Source organism: Sapajus apella, unplaced genomic scaffold (genome assembly GCF_009761245.1).
Source record: "Sapajus apella isolate SASKATOON/1434 unplaced genomic scaffold, GSC_monkey_1.0 scaffold40, whole genome shotgun sequence".
In the NCBI taxonomy this organism is placed as follows: domain Eukaryota; kingdom Metazoa; phylum Chordata; class Mammalia; order Primates; family Cebidae; genus Sapajus; species Sapajus apella.
The window spans coordinates 19857275-19876669 of record NW_022436980.1 but is presented as its reverse complement, the minus strand read 5'-3'; the positions used below and the strand labels follow the sequence as shown (position 1 = coordinate 19876669).

General features: G+C 39.4%; 1 protein-coding gene across 8 annotated transcripts in view; it reads left to right on the top strand.

Annotated features, from left to right (window-relative positions):
* Nucleotides 1–19395, top strand: part of TMEM45A (transmembrane protein 45A) — an 81181-nt gene that overhangs the window by 38977 nt on the left and 22809 nt on the right. For 7 of the 8 annotated variants that reach the window (XM_032299281.1, XM_032299285.1, XM_032299282.1 and 4 more), the window contains 2 exons: nucleotides 16048–16240; nucleotides 18118–18330. In XM_032299281.1, the coding sequence (XP_032155172.1) occupies nucleotides 16048–16240; nucleotides 18118–18330 (406 nt within the window). Of the gene's footprint in view, nucleotides 1–11244; nucleotides 11421–16047; nucleotides 16241–18117; nucleotides 18331–19395 lie in introns of those variants that run through there. The other variant, XM_032299284.1, reaches the window with a different exon arrangement.

The following is a 19395-nucleotide window of genomic DNA, read 5'->3' as shown; positions in this document are numbered from 1 at the left end:
ACCTTGTCTATGTCCTGACCCCAGTGGCTAGAACTGAACCTGGTATATCATAGTTGTTTAATAAGTATTTGTTGAAAGCATGAATGGATCCATGGAGGAATTAAGAAATGAATGAATAAGCAGACAGGCAAGAGTACTGCTTATTCCTACACATATCTCTGAAGAACCTTAAAGGCACTTATTCTAAAGAAAACTGAATTTCCTCTCGATAAAGCCAGAAATTTGCCAAAAAGCTTTGCCCAGAGCATGACAGTCTTCCTCAGGTTAAAAATAACCTCCATTTTCTGATGTCTCTCATACTGTCCCTTCCGATGCAGGTCCACTGGAGCGATGGTTGGGCTAATAGTGTAAAAAACCCGAGGCCCAGACCCTGGCCCCACACCCGAGCTCAGGCTGGTGCAATGGTGCAATTTCGGCTCACTGCAACCTCTGCCCCCCAGGTTCAAGTGGTTGTCCTGCCTCAACCTCCTGAGTAGCTGGGATTATAGGCACCCACAACCACGCCTGGCTAATTTTTGTATTTTTAGTAGAGATGGGGTTTCACTGTGTTGGCTAGGTTGGTCTCAAACTCCTGACCTCCAGTGGTCCATCTGTGTCGGCCTCCCAAAGTACTGGGATTACAGGTGTGAGCCACTACACTCGGCCAGAAGAGCTTTTTAAAGGAAAATCAGGTTAGAATGAATTTCATGGGGTGGCCTCTGAGCAACAGGGAGCTGAGGGGAGGGGAGAACCTGATGCTCGTGTAGTTTGTACACCTGTGAGCTTTGGAAACTCAGACATCTATTAGCCCCAGTTGGCAAATCATTTCCTTGTTATTCGGGGCTCTCTGGGCTCCCGTTGATTGCCCTCTGTCTTCCACTTTCCGTGCACAAGGAAATTTAAACAAAGCCCAATTTTGGAATCCTATCTAGGAGTGACTTTCCTTCCTAAGGTGGACCCGGTGCTCTTGTAGAGAATTTGCTCAGGACTCAAAGTACTCTCTACTGTCTTTCTGAGAATTGGTTGTGGTGGGCAGAAGACAGAAAGGGGAGTGAAGAGCAGGATGGCAGGAAAAGGAGTAAAGAAGAGGTAGGGAAGGTGAGGCCATGAGAACAGGGCCACAGAGCATCCTCTGTAGATTGGCTCAGGAGATAGCCAAATGTTCACCCAGGTGTCATTGTCACAGAGCTCTTGCCAATAGCAACTCTCTCTTTAGGAGCTGTGATGCAAATGAATGAGTGAGCACTGTTGATTCAGGTGTGGTCACTACATTTGGCTGTACATTGTTTTGTAAACTTGTTGGGCCCACGGGTGCCTGTGACTCTGCCCTGAACCAAAGAGAAACAGGTTTCTCCTCTGGGCTGGGAGCCGGTAGTAGGTTTGGGAGTCCTGTCTTGGAAGCAGCAGTTCATCGACACTGCAGAATGTACTGCATCTTTCCTGGGACCTATAAGGGATTCAGGTTGGCTACAAGGCAAGGTCAACAGAGAGTGCGATTTCTTTGTCACCAGAATATTTTATTAAAGCACTTGGAGGAATTTTCTTTTCTGGATGTCTTTAAATAGAAACTAGATTCTTGTATTATGGGATGGTTTAAGGGCTCTCAGAGGCAGAGAGATACATATCCCTGTCATACATATCTGTCTTTGCTCAAAAATATTCTATCGCTTCTTATTGTTCATGGAATAAAGTTGAAATTTCTGAATCTGGGATTCAAGGTCTTCTATTATCTGGCTCTAAACCACGTTCCTAGGTCTTTCTTTTTTTTTTTTTTTTTTTTTTTAGATCTTTCTTTTTAAAAAGATAAACACAAAACGAACAAAAAGCAGCTAACTAGGAATAGAGAACTTTCTCAACTTGTTACAGAGTACCTACACAAAACCTACAGCCAACATTATACTTTAATGGTGAGAAACTAGGTGTTCCCCTTAAGACTGGGAACAAGACATAATGTCCCGTGTCATTACGTCTAGCCACATCATACTGGATGTCTTAGCTAATGCAGTGATATAAGAAAATGGAATAAAAAATATACAGACTGGGAAGGAAGAAAGAAAATTCTGTTCACAGGTGACGTAATTGTTCATGTAGAAAATCCCAAAGAATCAGCAGCAACTGCAAAGCCTTCCTGGAACTAAGTGATTTTATTAAGGTTGTAGGAGACAAGATTCATATATAAAAGTTAACAAAAAGAAATAAAATTAAAAAAAATATGAAAGTTAAATGCTTTCCTACATGCCAACAAGGAACAATTGAAGTTCGAAATTAAAATACAACATCATTTACATTAGCACCAAAAAAAGAAAAGATTTAGATATAAATTTAATTATATATATATAAGATCTAAATGAGGAGAACCATAAACCTCTTAAGCAAAAAATCAAAGATCTAAATAAATGGAGAAATATTCTATTCTGTTTATGAATAGGATGGCTCAATATTGTTAAGATGTTATTTCTTCCCAACTTGATCTGTAGATTCAATGCAATCCCAGTCAAAATCTCAGCAAGTTACTTTGTGGACGTTAAAGTAATTCTAAAGTTTATATGGACAATCAAAGGACACAGAATAGGCCAACATGATATTGAAAGAGAAGAACAGAATCATAGTACTGTTACTACCTGACCTCAAAACTTATTTTAAAGCTATAGTGATCAAGAAAGTGTGGTGCTGGTGAAAGAAGAGACTAATAGGTAAATAGAACAGAATAGATAGCCCAGAAATTTGCTCACATAATATAATCAGCTGATCTTTGACAAAGGGGGAAGGACAATTCAGTTGTGAAAGAATAGTCTTCTTAATAGATGGAGCTGGAACAACTGTATACCCACTGTATTAGGGTTCTCCAGAGAAACAGAACCAATAGGATATATGTATATGTATATGTATTTGTATATGTATATATGTGTGTATGTATATGTATATATGTATATGTACATATGTGCGTATGTATATGTATATATATGTGCGTGTGTAACATGTATATGTATATATGTGTGTATGTATATGTATATATGTGTGTATGTATATGTATATATGTGTGTATGTATATGTATATATGTGTGTATGTATATGTATATATATATATATGTATGTATATATGTGTGTATGTATATGTATATGTTTATATGTGTGTATGTATATGTGTATATGTGTGTATGTATATGTATATGTTTATATGTGTATATGTATATATGTGTGTATGTATATGTATATATGTGTGTATGTATACATGTGTGTATGTGTATATATATGTTTATATGTGTGTATGTATATATGTATATGTATATATGTGTGTATGTATATGTATATATGTGTATATGTATATGTATATGCTGAGGTTTGAGGGGTATGAACCATCCTGTTACCCATATAGTAAGCATAGTACCCAACAGTAAATTTTTCAACCCTTGCCCCCTCCCTCCCTTCCTCCTCTGGTAGTCCCCAGTGTCTATTATTGGTATCTTTATGCTTAGGTATGACCAATGTTTAGCTCCCATTTATAAGTGACATCATGTGGTATTTGGTTTATTGTTCCTGTGTTAATTTGCCTAGGATAATGGCTTCAGCTGCAATCATGTTGCCCCATCTCACACCAGTCACAGGGGCTACTATTGAAAAATCTAAAAAGAAACAGATGCTGGCAAGGCTTTGTAGAAAAGGGAACACTTGTACACTGTTGGTGGGAATGTAAATTAGTTCAGCTCTTGTGGAAAGCGTTTGGAGATTTCCCAAAGAACTTAGAACTATCATTTGACTCAAACAGAAAATAAACTGTTCTCCAAAAGGACACACGCACTCGCGTGTTCATCACAGCACCATTCCAGCAAAGACCTGGAACCAAACGAGGTGCACACTGGATTGGATAAAGAAATTGTGGTACATATACATCAGGGAATATTATGCAACCATAAAAAGGAATGAAAATTATGTTCTTTGTAGCAGCATGGTTGCAGCTGAAGCCATTATCCTAGGTGAATCAACACAGGAACAATAAATCAAATACCACAAGTTGTCACTTATAAGTGGGAGTAAAACATTGGTTATACATGGGCATAAAGACACCAGTAATAGGCACTGGGGACTACTTGAGGAGGAAGCGGGGGGACAAGGGTTGAAAAACTTACTGTTCGGTGCTTAGTACATGGGTGATGGAATCATTCATACCCCAAACCTCAGCATGATGCAATATACCCAGGTAACAAACCTCCACATGTATCCACTGAACCATGTATCCACTAAAATAAACATGGAAAAATAAAAACAGTACATACGTTTCATCAAAGTTTACCAGTATTTTGCAGTTTGCATTTCTCACTCAATCTAATGCCTTCAAAATTCATTCCTGTTTATAAATATAGAACTACTTCATTTATTCAAAAATCTTTTACTGATAGTATTATATTCTGTTGTATATATATTACATCATATTATTTATTCATTTCTCTATTGATGGATGTTCAGATTATTTCCAATTTTATGTTACTACAACCAATTGCAATAATGAACTTGTTTTGACATATACAAGAGAGCGTGTATAGGAATTTTGGGGAAGTACATACTACACATTGAATTGCCAGATTGTGTCATAGGTGCATTTTCAACTGTCCTAGCTACTGCCAAATTCTTGGCAAAGTGTAATAGTAATGTCAGTTTTCACTTTTAGTAGTGTATGAGAGTGTTCTTGTTTCCTCATGCCCTCACCAACACTTGATATAATAGATTTTTAAAATTTTGCTATAAAACAGACAAAAAACCTGTTTTTAATTTGGTTTTCTTTGCTTTCTAGTGAATCTAGGATCTTTTCATATGATTATTGGACATTAGGGTTTTGCCTTGTGTTGAATTGTCTATTCTTATTTTTTATACCCATGGGGGAGCAGTTTTTCTTTTTCAAATTGATTCCCAATTAAAAAATTACATTCCCTAGAACTTGTTCTTTGTCGTTTACATTTATTTCGCGTTTTCTCTGTCTGTCATGTAGTTTAAAACTTTATTTATGGTACCACTGTTGGAGAGGTATAGGCCCAAGGATGGATATGAATCCCAGTACTGTTACTTATCACCAGCATGACCGTGGATATCTTAGTCAATCTCTAACTGCATCTCAGTTTCTTCATCTGTAAAATGAGGGTGATAGTAGTACCTATTTCAGAGATTTGTTGTGAAGATTAAAAGAGTTAAGATGAAGAGCACTTACATGAATGAAAAGAGGTACACAGAAAGCAGTCAGTAACTGTTAGCTAATACTTGGACAGTATTAGCTGTATTGGACAGAAGTTTTAAGTGTTTTCTTTTGCTGTTGTACAAGGTAGATTTGACATTTTTTTTGCATTTGCACATGATAAAAATTTGATTTCATCTCACATACAATAAGATATGCAGGGATGGAGTGGTGGACCCACAGTCCTTGGGAATGAGCCTCATTCAGGTGTGCTGCTCTTATCTCCTAGATATGCGCCTTATCTGCGTAATCTGAAATAATTGCCAAAGCATTAACCGTCATAACCATGTTCTAGCCTTCAAGAGAAGGAGGGGCAGAAGTGGCATCTCTTCCTCTCTTTTCAATCTACCTTATTGAAGTGTAATTTACATGCGATACAGTTCACGTCTTTTAGGTGTATAATTTGATGAGTTTGGTTGTGTAATTATTGTCACTATCAAAATATAGAATATTTCCATCACCTTGAAATGTTCCCTAATGCCCTTTGCAGTCAATTCTGTTCCCTTTACCCTGAGGCAACCACTGATCAGCTTTCGATTACTGCAGCTTTGTCTATATTCAAATTTCCTATCAGTGGAACTACGCAGTAAGTACCCTTTAGTGTCTCTTTTGCTTCACACAGCATAGTGCCTTTGAGGTTAATTCAGGTTTTTGCATGTGTCAGTAATTTGTCCCTTTTTACTGGAGAGATGTATCACAGCTTGTTGATTCATTCATTTGTCAATGGGTTATTTCCAGGTTTGGGTTATTATAAATAAAACTACTATGAGCATCCATGTGCAGGTCTTTGTGTGGACATCGTTTTCATTTCTCTTGGGTAAATACCTAGTGTGGAATTGCTGGGTCGAGTGGTAAGTGCATGTTTAATGTTATAGAAAGTAATAAGCTTTTCTGTGCGGCTGTTCTAGTTGTGTTTCCACCTGCAGTGTATAAGAGTTCTAGCTAGTCCACATCGATACCAATACTTGGAATTGTCAGTCTTTTAAAATTTCGCCATTCTTGGCTGGGCACGGTGGCTCTTGCCTATAATCCCAGCACTTTGGGAGGCTGAGGCGGGTGAATCACAAGATGGTCAGAGGATCAAGACCATCCTGGCCAACATGGTGAAACCCCGTTTCTACTAAAAATATAAAAATTAGCTGGGCGTGGTGCCGCGTGCCTATAATCCCAGCTACTCGGGAGGCTGAGGCAGGAGAATTGCTTGAACCAGGGAGTCAGAGGTTGCAGTGAGCCGAGATCGCCCACCGCACTCCAGCCTGCAGGACAGAATGAAACTCCATCTCAGAAAAAAAAAAAAAATTATCCATTCTAGTGAGTGTGTATTGGTATTTGTTATTTTAATTAGCATATCCCAAATGACCAATGATATTGAACATCTTTTTATGTTTGCCATTTGTATATAGAAGTTTTAAGTTTTGATGTGGTCAACTTTCTCAGTCATTTTCTTCATTGTTCTGCTTTTTGCGTCTTGTTTTAATTTTTTTTCTTATCCCAGGGTTATGTCTTCAAATATTTTCTTCTAGAAAGTTTTAAAGTTGGAATTTCATAACCAGGTCTTTAATCCACCTAGAATTTATTTTTGAATCTGATGTGAGTAGGAAATCTAGTTTAATTTTTATGCGTGAATAGAAACTCAGTTCTAATAACATTATTAATTTTTCCATTGATTAGTAATTTATATCGTCATTTCTGTCACTCACTGGCTTCTCATATGTATAGTTTCCAGCTGTATTTTTCATTGTCTCCTACCCCAGTGACTTCAATGTCTTCTGTATGTTTCTTCCAATGTGAGTTGATTCATGCTGCTCCTTGTGTCTAGAGTGACTCCTTTTAGTTCCACCTTCCAAAATCCTACTCATTGCTCAAGGTCTAGCTCAAATGACCTTTAAAGTTCTTCTCGAGTCCTGTCATATGCCTCTCTCCCTGCTTTGAATTAAATGAAGGGGCTCAGCACACCTATAGCATTTTATTCCTTTACTATAAATCTTAGCTCATCTTTTTGGAATCACAGTCACTTCTGTGTCTGTCTTCTTTGTCCTGCCAGACTGTAAGCCCTTCCATGTTTTTGTGGTAGGTAGAATAATGTTCCTACCTGCCCATGTCCTAATTCCTGGAACCTATGAATATATTACCTTACTTAGCAAAGGGACTTTGCATATGTGATTAAATTAATAACATCTAGTGAAGAGATTATCCTGGATTATTCTGGCAGAATCAGTCTAATTACATGAGTTCTTAAAGTTGGAACCTTTACCAGCTAAACTCAGAGTCAGGGGAATCCATGGTTGGGAAGTGGTCAGAGATGGAATGTTATTGGCTTTGAAAATGGAGGGACGGGACTATGAGCCAAGGAATGGAGGTGGCCTCTAGGAGCTAGAAAAGGGAAAGACGTGTTCTCCCTTATAGCTTCCTCAATGGGAAATAGCAGCAACCTTGATGGCACCTTGATTTTAGTGACAGGCATGTAGGGGCAGCTTTGATGACATCTTGATAGCCCAGTGAGATCTGTGTTGAATTTCTGACCTATGGAAATGTAATATAATAAATGTGTGTTGTTTTAATGTACTAATTTTGTAGTAATTTATTACAGCAGCAATAGAAAGCTGATATATTTGCTCACCCCAGAGTCCTCTGTAACGAAGTAGATCCTTGGATACAAAGTGATTAATCATTGTTTACCGACTTGAATTGTGAAGGAACATGCAGCAATTGGAACTTCAGATTGACAACTTCGCGTTCTTACCACATCACTAATGATCAGTCTGATGCTTATTGTTAGCATCTAGGCCTTTGTCAATCCATGACAAGGCCCAGCTTTCCTTCTTGTTAGCAGTCCTGTGCCCTCTGACTGACTACAGTGGTGGTAAATAAATGCTCTTGGCTCTGTGCAAAGCTCTACCTCCTTAACACGTGCTGGCAGCTCAGTGCTAGAAAGGAACAGAAAGGGATGCCTTTTCTCTATGGTATTTAACCTACTTAAAGGTACTTGACTGAGACCCTTTGATGGGGCCACTGAAAAATCTTTTCTAGTCTTTATTTTTATCTGTGGGAGCAGCATAGGATTTGGAGTCAGACATACGAGGACTTTGAAATCCTGGCTCTGGTCTTTCCTGGCTCTGTGACACAGAGTAGGTCACTAAATACCTTGGATCCTTGGTTTTCTTTTATCTATGGCAGAGATAATAATACAGTTGCCCCTTGAACAATGCAGGGGTTGGGGTCCTGACTACCCCTTGCACTAAAAAATCCAAGTATAGATTTCAACTTTCCCAAACTTGACTGGAAGACTTTTATAAACAGTCAAGTAATATGTATTTCATATGTTATGAAATGTAGCTTCATTATATATGTCTTTCTTTTCTCTCTTTCTCTCTTTCTTTTTTTCTACTTCTTTTGACAGAGTCTCGCTCTGTCACCCAGACTGGAGTGCAGTGGTGTGATCTTGGCTCACTGCAACCTCCGCCTCTCCGGTTCAAGCAATTCTCCTGCCTCAGCCCCATGATTAGCTGGAATTACAGGTGCATGCCACCACACCCAGCTAATTTTTGTATTTTTAGCAGAGATGGGATTTCACCACGTTGGTCAGGCTGGTCTCGAGCTTCTGACCTTGTGATCTGCCTGCCTTGGCCTCCCAAAGTGCTGGGATTATAGGCGTGAGCCACCGCGCCCGGCCTTTGTACTGTATTCTTACAATAAAGTAAGGTAGAGAAAAGAAAATGTTATGAAGAGATCATAAGGAAGGTAAAATATATTTACTATATATATTTTACATTAAGTGGAAGTGGATCATCATAAAGGCCTTCATTCTCGTCATCTTTATGTGGAATAGGCTGAGGAGGAGGAGGAAAAGAAGGGGTTAATCTTTCTTCTGTTTCAGGGGTGGCAGAGGCAGAGGAAGACTCATGTATAAGTAAACCAACCCAGTTCAAGCCCATATTGTTCATGGGTCAACTGTATTCCCTTGAGTTGTCTTAATGATGAAATAAACAGATGTATGTATATAAAGTTATTAGCATACAATAGGTGTTCAATGCATGCCTTCTCATCTCAGGTGCATCACTACTGACAAACAGTCCAGACTTCTATTTACTTTGAAGAGTTGGTTATAAGCAGGTGATGCCATATGACATTTGTTCTTAATTTTTGTTTTTAGTTTTTATTTTTAAAGACATAAGTTTTTGGATTGCCTCACCCTTTCTTATATTTTCAAGTTTAGGGTTCTTGTCATTTTAGATGTTTGGTTAAGAAGAGCTGATGTGCTGGTGATCAGCTTGTCTCTACCTTGTCGCAAGGACAGAGGGCTTTCTGTATCCTGGGTTCTTGCCCTAGTGTACCAGAAGAATCGGATCACACCTGGGCTTGGAGAATGAGTGCAAGGTTTTGTTGAGTGGAGGTAGCTCTCACCAGAGTGGGGAAGCCAGAAATGGGATGGCGTGGGAAGAATTTCCTCTGGAGTCAGGCTGCTCAGCTGATGTTTGGTTAAGAAGAGCTGATAGTTTGAGTTATTTAAACGTTGAGAGGGGTTGATAGCGGAAACAACAGGCAGAGGTAGAGAAGAGATCAAAATAAGATAAAATAAATAAGGTAATAGCACTCTAGAGTGGTGATTTTCCTCTAACAGAGCTTTGCTGTCATTCTGGTCTCAGGAGCAGCTGCTGGGTCACTCATCTCTGCCCACATGCTAAGCCTATCATGAGTGAGCACATTCAGCCTTATAACACTGACAAGAGACAAATGGCCTCTGGGATACGGAGAAGGGGAAGTCAGATTGAAATCTCAGTATCTTGATGCTACTCTGTTTGTTTCCACATCCTCATTCAAACAGCATTCCTGAGTCTTGGCACTATCATCTGCATAAAGAAGAGACACTCATCCTCTTGTTCGGAAGGCTGAGCTGGCTGGGCTGAGAGTGAATGGGAAGCCCTCTTGCACACCAGAACTCTCACTTCTTTCTTGATTTCACTTAACTGCTCTCCACTGTTGAGAAGCTTCCCTTCCATTGTTCCCTGGTCACCGCAGGCTCCTCCTCTACAACACTGCTTTTAGAATGACCTCCTCCACCAGCCACCTTCTTAGACAAAGTCCTCTCCCGGCTTAGGCACGCCAGTCTTCTTAACAACTCTCATAGAACTTGCAATTAGTTTGTTTCTTAGGGACATATTTTAGCATTCCTGCCTTTTGTGGTTTCTTCAATCTACTATAAGCTTTCTGTTGTGAGCAGGGGCTGTGTCTATTCTGCACTGGGTACCTCAAGTGCCTGAAGTGTCCCTGTTCAAATCCGGCGATGATTAGCGGAGCATCCCAAATGCTTTGAGCTGCGTTGTTGACCTACAGCACTTTTATTTCATCATTTTTCTTATTCCTATAACTTCAGTTTTGGCCATGACATCAACCCTATGGCAATCTCTTGCTTGAGGCACTGCATGTTAGAAAATGGGTTATCTTCTTCCAGGCTCAGTGGCTCACACCTATAATTCCAGCAGTTTGGGAGGCTGAGGTGAGTGGATCACCTGAGGTCAGGAGTTTGAGACCAGACTAGCCAACATGGTGAAACCCTGTCTCTACTAAAAATACAAAAATTAGCTAGGGATAGTGGCATGCACCCAGCTACTTGGGAGGCTGAAGCAGGAGAATCACTTCAACCCAGGATGTGGAGGTTGCAGTGAGCTGAGATTTCCCCACTGCACTCCAGCCTGCGTAACAGAGTGAGATCGTCTCAAAAAAACAAAACAAAACAACCCAAATGAAAATGGGTTATCTTCTTGGGACTTACAGACCATGATCTATTATGTTATTGCTGCTCTAACCATTCCCTTTGTCTTCTGTTTGTCTTCATGGTCTGGAAGAAGGGTAATATCCTTCACTGGCCTTAGTTCTCAGAACAGGTGGGACATGACTGAGGCTAGTGGCTTAGTAGGCAGATGACAAGGTGAGTCACATCTGGAGCTGCACTCTGACACAGTGTTTGGACAGAGAGGCAGCAGGAGGTTCCAAAGGGCGTGTTCTCTGGTTGAAATGCATCGTGACATGGTCTGAAGGTTTATCTGCTCATGCTAGAAACATAGGAGCACATTAATTTAATCTCAAAGGAGGAAGAGTAGGCAGTTTTAGATTTAGGGCCACTCAGCGTCTGCTTTTCTCTATTGAGTCTGGAGCCATTATAAATTCCTGAGAGAAGAGAATTGAGTTGGGCTTGGCCCTTGAGGAAAGCGTGAAGGTAAGGCTAATTTAACTAAGAAGACTCAAGACTCATTCAAAGGAAATGAAATTTGGGGGAGAGAGTGCTGGTACAGAATGATGGAGAATGAAATTTTAAAGCTACGTATTTTTGTTTCCACATTGCTTTGAGTATTAAGGCAAATAGAGCAAAGCTCAATGAATGTTCCTATTTGTTTAGTGTATTGGAATTTACAGATGTATCTTGAAATATGAGTCGCTAATGAAAACTTAGGAATACTTTATTTTGGTTGTGGCACAAGATTAAATTTTAAGTTTTTTTCTCATATGGTATTCACTTTACATTGAAATTAGCCATTTGTTGGGATTCCACCAAGCAAACCATTGCATCTTTTTTCTGGGTTATTTTGAGTTGTCTTATTTTTCTGCGTATAGACCTGGTCTGTGGTTTGCGTGGCTGTTAACACCTGGGAATTAACACCTAGGACCTGAGTTAGATTTTCGGATCTGCCCAATATTATCTCTTAAGGGCTAGAGCTTTAAAATATTTCCCTTTTGCATGGTGAGTGAGTCTTTGTGTATGCCAGGAGGTGGTCAGCAAAAAGTAGTGTAATGGGGATACCAAGAGGGGTTTCTTGTTTTCAGGCCAGAGGGTAATGTTTGGTATCATTAGAAGCGAGGGCTTCTTTGGATGGGAAAGGAGGAAGAATTTTTAGGATGAATCACACTGGAAGCCAATGATGAAATCTTGCAGTCCGTCTTTTTGGGCCTGGGTGAACTGCTTTTCTTAGGAGGCTGTAAGTGGTAGGATCAGGGAGGAGGGTCTGGAGGAAGAACCTTAATGTTTCCTGCCCTGGCATTTTCCCTGGGGTTTCTGCTGGCTGCCTGCATGTTCCCTTTTGTGGGCGAGGAAAGCCCAGTGCTCTCCTTCAAAGGAGAATATCTGCTCTTTGTGTTTAAATCTGATCAAACTCTATGCTACTGTACTTGGCTTTTTACAAGGAATAAATTGTGTCTGAAGGCAACAGTAAAGCAGGGAACAAAAGATAGATTTATGGATAATGGCTTCTAGGAGATGAGAGTGAAATGATGTTTGAGAATGTGGGCAATTTTTTCTTTCAAAAGAAAGTGAAATCAGATGAATGCCATTTTTATTGCCAGGAATAACCGCATCTGTTGGGTTCCTTAGCCACGCAAACATAACAACCCTTATACTTTGACTTCATTTTGTTTGGATCTTTAAACTGAAAGATTGGCGCCATTAGATTGTTTCAGATTAAAAGGCTGAAGACACAGGAGTTGTATAACTGAGGTAGGAAGGAGGACTCCTTTCTTTCTCCACTCTGATCAGCTCATATCCTTCTTCACAGACCTTCTGGTCTCCCCATTGCCTCCTTATTACGTCCTGATGGGTGTGCTCAGATATATCGTTCCTCTCAGCTTTGGGGGCAGCAGGAGCCTCTTAGCTGGTCATAGGGCATGTCACGAAGGCTATTTGACCTGGAGCCGTACATTCAGGGAAGGCCTGGATTTTAAAATTTCATCTTATCTATTGCTTGTATGTTAAAAGTATTTATTGGGTAATTCTAAATACTTAAAAGCAATACAAATTGTTAAGACTCTGTTTTGGCATTTTCTTTCTTTTTTAATATACCTGGGTCTTCTCCATGTTTTTTTAGACTCCTAAGTCTTACCCATTTTTTTTTAGACTCCTAAGTCTAAAAAAAAAAAATGGAGGAGACCCAGGCACCTAACCTTTGAAGGGCCCCCATAGTCAGCTGCGCAGGCTTTCATAATATGGTAATGGTCATAGAGGCTATTGAGGAGGAGAGACCTTCAATAACTAATCATGCAAAGAAGTCACTAATATGGGGACTGGGTGCTTGAAAGGGTGTAATAGGGACCTTCCCCTATTTGGGCCATCGGGAAGGATTTCTCCAAACAGGTGAAATGGAAGGGGCCGCTTCCCTTTCTCCTAGTGATGTTAGGAAGCAGAGGCAATAAATCTCAATAACCAATTGGTTTTTAAGGAAAGAGCCAACTCTAGGGTAATGTTCATATTTTGGGTTTGGGCAAAGGGGGAAATGGCAGTGTTGTCAACCAAACTAGGTGACCAGGGATTATTTCAGGGCAACTAAAATTATTTTCTGGCAGTGGGTGGGTTGATAATTAGTTCAGTTTTGGGGTATGTTGAATGTGAGTGGCCTTTGAGACGTCAGAGTTGAGATGTTCTGCAAATATGTGATCTTGTGTTATAAGAAGAGCTTAGTAAGTCCCAGTAAATTTAGACCTCATAGTAGGTAAGGCACTACCCAGGTCCAGTGGGGATAGAAAGAAGAATGAATAGATGACCTCTGCTTTCAAGGAGTTTATTGTCTAATTGCAGTCAAGGAGTTCGATAACCACAGATTATCCCAGCAACCCTTTAAGACAATAGCAAGAGAAATGTCATGGTTATTACACCAATGATTGCCAAATGAATTGTATCAATGTTTCTTGTTTTTCTATATCCAGCTTAGTATCTAAGTAAAATTGTTCACTGAGTTTTACGTTTGTTTTACTCTGGCCATTAGAGGTAGGTTGAGGATAGCATGAACTTAAACGGTACTGTGAGTTATTTGCTTTAAAGTAATTCATTTTAATTTTATGATGTAGGTACTGTTGTTTGTCCCATTTTACAGCAGAGAAGAGTGTGGCACTGAGGGGTTAAGTAACTTGCCCAAAGTGAGGTAACCAGCAAATTAGAAAGTTAGTATCCAGACTTAGATAATCCAAATTCAAAGCCCCTTCCTCTAATTTTTTAATCCATTTTTTATACTAAATATATCCCCTATCATTTATTTGAAAACCTTATTTTCAGTGGCTATATAATTTAACATTCCCCTGGTGCCTGTATTTCCATTTATATTTTCAAGATAAATCCCTGAAAGTGGGCCTCCTGTACTATGAAATATAAAATGTTTGACTTATTAAACCCAATACAACTCATTTTCAGAAAAGTTCAAAAAATTTACAGTCTGTATATGCTTTTCAATTCCATGTAGAAGTTTTCTCAATCCTATGTGATTGCCTAAACCAAAACAGAACTCAGCAACAGTGTGATAAAGGTTAGGATGATAAATCAAAGACTGCTAGGGCAGGAAAGAACTCTAGGTTTCATCCAGGCCTGCCTCCTTCTTTTATTAATTAAGAACTAAGGCTTAGAAAGGTTAAGAAACATGACCCAACCATGCCATTACAGGCAGAGTTAGGACAAGGACCTGCCTTTAGCGCTATGTGATATATTGAGCCTGAGACTCTTGGATCATTTGGACGATTCAAGATCTCCACTGGAGATATAGGAGACTTTTATTGTTTGGATCACCTTCCAAGTTTCCCCCTGAGTTGCACAGTTGTATCAGAGGGATGAAAGTAACCCAAAGGGGTCTGTCCTGAACTGAGAGGCCCATTATCACCCACGGAAATAAAGAAGTCTGCCGGGCCAGGGGAAATCCTGAAATCTCTTTTCATGAGTTCTCTTGGACCTGGTCTAGTATCAGATACACAAGCGTGATTCTGGACTCTCTTTTCATTATTCTGTTGATGGTATGATATATTTTAACAAAGGGCTACTCATATAAATAAAAATTCACATAATTCAAGACTTTTTTTTTTTTTTTTTAGTAGCAGTGACCAAAAATGGAGAATATTTCTGTTTATTAACCAGAGGTGACTCCACCATGTGGCAATAATGTAAACAAAATTTGCAATTTGATTTGGCTTGGTATCTGGCTAGGGGAGGCTAAGGTGTTTTAACAGTAAATCTGAAATTTCCATTGCCTTAGCACAATAAAGGATTGTTTCTTATGAAATCTGAAGGTGGCTGGTTGATCACCTTCCGGGTTGCAGTTATACCACACCAAGGCAGGAGAAGCGAGAGATAAAGGAGTCATGTAGACTGCTAAATGACCCAGCTTGGAAAGTAACATGTGCTGGATCAGCTCACAGTGTATTAGCCAGAACTAAAACATGCGTCCAATCTAACCGGAGGGAAACGCTGAGAAAGAGTGGGGAGCAGCACACAGATATTTGATGAACACGGATTGTTTCTTCCATATAGTTGATGCTTGATATTTCGAAATTATCAACCTAAAAAATTTACAGGCAATTTCACATCATTTCAAGTTTTAAACATAAAGATAAAACTTTCATATTACTTTCCTTCAGATAGACTTGAAGGGCCACTGTGTGGTGAAGTATATACTATGATGTAAAGAAATCCTTTTGATTTCTGTGTTAAAAATACTGGAACTTTTGCTTAATATTTGTGAGATTTGGGCAAGTAGTCTAACTTTTCTAAATGAGTATCCCTAAAGAAAAAGGGATAACAATCCTTAATTCATGGGTATGTTGCATAAATCAGATTGAAGACTGAAGATAAAACACATGACACAGAGCAGAATATATGGTAAGTATTCAACAAATGTGAATTTTTATTTTGTTTTTATTGGTATTATTGATATTGTAGTGATATTATTACTATGCACAGTAATGTGGAATCCTCAGAATCATCTTCAGTGATGTATCCATAATAATCAGAAGATAGTGTACTTTATGGAAACAAGTGATATTTTGTCCAGATTATGGTAATGAAATGTCTTTTATTTTTCTGTGTTCTTATATTGTAGATCATGGGGAATTTTAGAGGTCATGCTCTCCCTGGAACCTTCTTTTTTATTATGGGTCTTTGGTGGTGTACAAAGAGTATTCTGAAGTATGTCTGCAGAAAGCAAAAGCGAACCTGCTACCTTGGTTCCAAAGCATTATTCCATCGATTAGAAATTTTGGAAGGAATTACACTGGTTGGCATGGCTTTAACTGGTGAGTGGACCATTCTGTGTTCTGTTTTTACCTTTCAGGTGTTTTCATATATAAAATATGAAACAATATAAAATCATGAAATTGCTAAAATGAATTTTTATTCAAAAATATCTCAACACATATTCTAATTGTAATTTCTATCTAACTTAATTTGTTAGGAAGGCAATAATTTACGCTTATACAAAGACCTATTTCTTGATGAATTAGTCATAGCAGTTGCCTAGCCAAAGTGAATTACTTTTAAAGAATTGGTTGGAGCCTTCCGAAATCATTTTATATCAATTGTTCTGATCTCTGAAAGAATAAACCCTATCAAAAACCATTTTGCAAATGACATGAAATTAATCAAGTTATTATGGAAAAGGCTCAATAAGAAATCGTTGCTGATAGGCTGTAGAAAACCTTAGCCTTCTGCATTCATCTTTTTTTCTTGGTTCCTAAATTGGAGAAAGAGATTAGGCCAAATGACTTCCAAGGCCTTTCCACTGAATCTTCCATAGGAAGATTCTATGAAAATCTTCTGTGTTCTTAAGAATTCCACTCTAGCCCCTCCATTATAAAAGATAAAATTTCCAATTTCCCCATTTTCCCATTAGATTCCCTCATGCTTTATTCATGGCAACAGGTCTTTGCTATGGCATCAATTTACACAGTAACATTTCCAAAGAGAGAAATTTCCTTGCCAAATTCTATAGATTAACAAATAAGGCAGTATCTGTAAGAAAGTTTAACTGTTTTCATACCAGACTAGAGAGTATGCTATATCTATCTGGACTTTCTTTTTTTCTATATATTTCTTTTCTTTTCTCTTTTTTTTTTTGAGACAGAGTCTTACTCTGTCGCCAGGCGCCAGGCTGGAGTGCAGTGGCACAATCTTGGCTCACTGCAAGCTCTGCCTCCCAGTTCAAGCAATTCTCCTGCCTCAGCCTCCCGAGTAGCTGGGACTACAGGCGCACGCCACCACGCCCAGCTAGTTTTTGTATTTTTAGTAGAGACGGGGTTTCACCATATTGGCCAGGATGGTCTCGATCTCTTGACCTCGTGATCTGCCCGCCTCGGCCTCCCAAAGTGCTGGGATTACAGGCTTGAGCCACCGCGCCCGGCCTTTTCTATATATTTTTTTGAGATGGAGTCTCAGTCTATCGGCCAGGCTGGAATGCAGTGGCGTTATCTTGACTCACTGTAACCTTGCCTCCTGGGTTCAAGCTATTCTTGTGCCTGAGCTCCCAAGTAGCTAGGATTACAAGTGCCTGCCACCCCACCTGGCTAATTTTTGTATTTTTAGTAGAGACGGGTTTCACCATGTTGGCCAGGCTGGTCGTGAACTCCTGACCGCAAGTGATCAGCCTGCCTCAGCCTCCCAAGGTGCTGGGATTACAGGCGTGAACCAGTGTGCCCTGTCTGAGCTTTCTCAGTTATCATAATTGGAGAAAAGCTGAACTCTGTAGCGTTTGTGTCTGGTACCAAGCACAACCCTGTACTTTTTGGTGGCTACTCAAAGATGTACTATTTAAGAAGAAAGCAATCAATCTCCATAGGAGTTGTATCCCAAATTCAAATCCCCAAATAATTCAAGATGTACCTTAGTCATTAGATTGGAATAGGCAGTGGTAACTAAGATCATTGGCACTGAAGATCTGAAATAGCTGTTTGACTCAACTGGCTATCTTTGACTAAAACTATTTATTGGAACGAGCATCTGAACCTCCAGAACAAGCCTAAAGGGCCAGTGCTCAGCTGTTAGGGGACAGCTCAGAGAGAAGAATCAATGTCAAAAGAGGAGACTAGATTGGAATAAACAACGGGCTTGTTCTCCTGCATCTTATTGAATTCTAGGTAAAGCAGAGTTACTAAAACTGTGATATGTTTCTCTGCAGGCATGGCTGGGGAGCAGTTTATTCCTGGAGGGCCCCATCTGAGGTTATATGACTATAAACAGGGCCAGTGGAACCAACTCCTGGGCTGGCATCATTTCACCATGTATTTCTTCTTTGGGCTGATGGGTGTGGCACACATCTTATGTTTCACCTTCAGTTCACTTCCTTTCTGCTTAATCAAGTTAATGTTGTCAAATGCCTTATTTGTGGAGGGTAAGTATTACTAAGTTTTTTCACATACCTTTCTCTATTAGTGGGCATTTGTGTAGCCCTTCATATAAATATACCTCTGGCATCTTATTGCAGCCTTGATTGGCAAGACCATATATCTGGGCCATAATGAAATATGTGGGTGTCCTAGGCAGGGTGCCAAAGGTCTATGTGCTATACTGACTCATTTAGTAGAACTGGGCAAGAACTGTCATTCAATTGCTATGTTTACATTTCACATCTGTCTTGAAAGATCATTTGTGAAGGTTACTCATCTCTGGGCTGTTCGGAAGATTATCATTATTTTCACTTTTGACAGGTGAGAACTGATCCCGGAGTAATAAAGCATGAATACACTGAAATGAGGCAGCCACTCACAGCAGAACCACTTCCACGATCTACTAACTAGGCTTTTCATACTGATACAGTAAAACTCTGCCATTTCGTGATGAGTAGGGTCCAAAAAATGCAGTCACATAAAAAATATGGGGTCCTAACTTTGGAAAGTTAATTAAAAACAGTATTTTTCATTCAGCTGGTCTCCCAGTTACCGTAGGGAGAAAAAAAGAAAACAAGCATTTAATGATTTGTTTTCATTTATTACATATGTAAGAAATAGATTGATTATGGAAATAGATAACCACACATTGATCAGGAGGCAGTCACTTCCTACTCACCTTGCCTCTGGCATCTGAAGATAAGGACTTTTTCCTATACCTCTTGGGAACAAGGGCTGGATAAAAGATGGATGTCAACAACTAATAGCTTGATTCTCATTATCTCAGAGTGTTACTATATTTTGAATGAACATCTTTTCTCTTCGCCTTCATGAAAAAGATGAAGTTGGAATCTGTCCATGGGATGAAGAAATGCAGTTACTTACTACTTCTTGAGAGCATCCAGAGCATGTCAGAATCCACTCTTGTGATTTATACATGTATGTGTTTGCCTCCTCCAATGGAGTGAATTCCTTAAGGCGACACTTTGACTTAATCATCTGTGTGTTCATCTGAATTACCGCACTTGTCACGTTTAACTGTTCTTTGTCCTGCTTAGAAGATGCTTTGA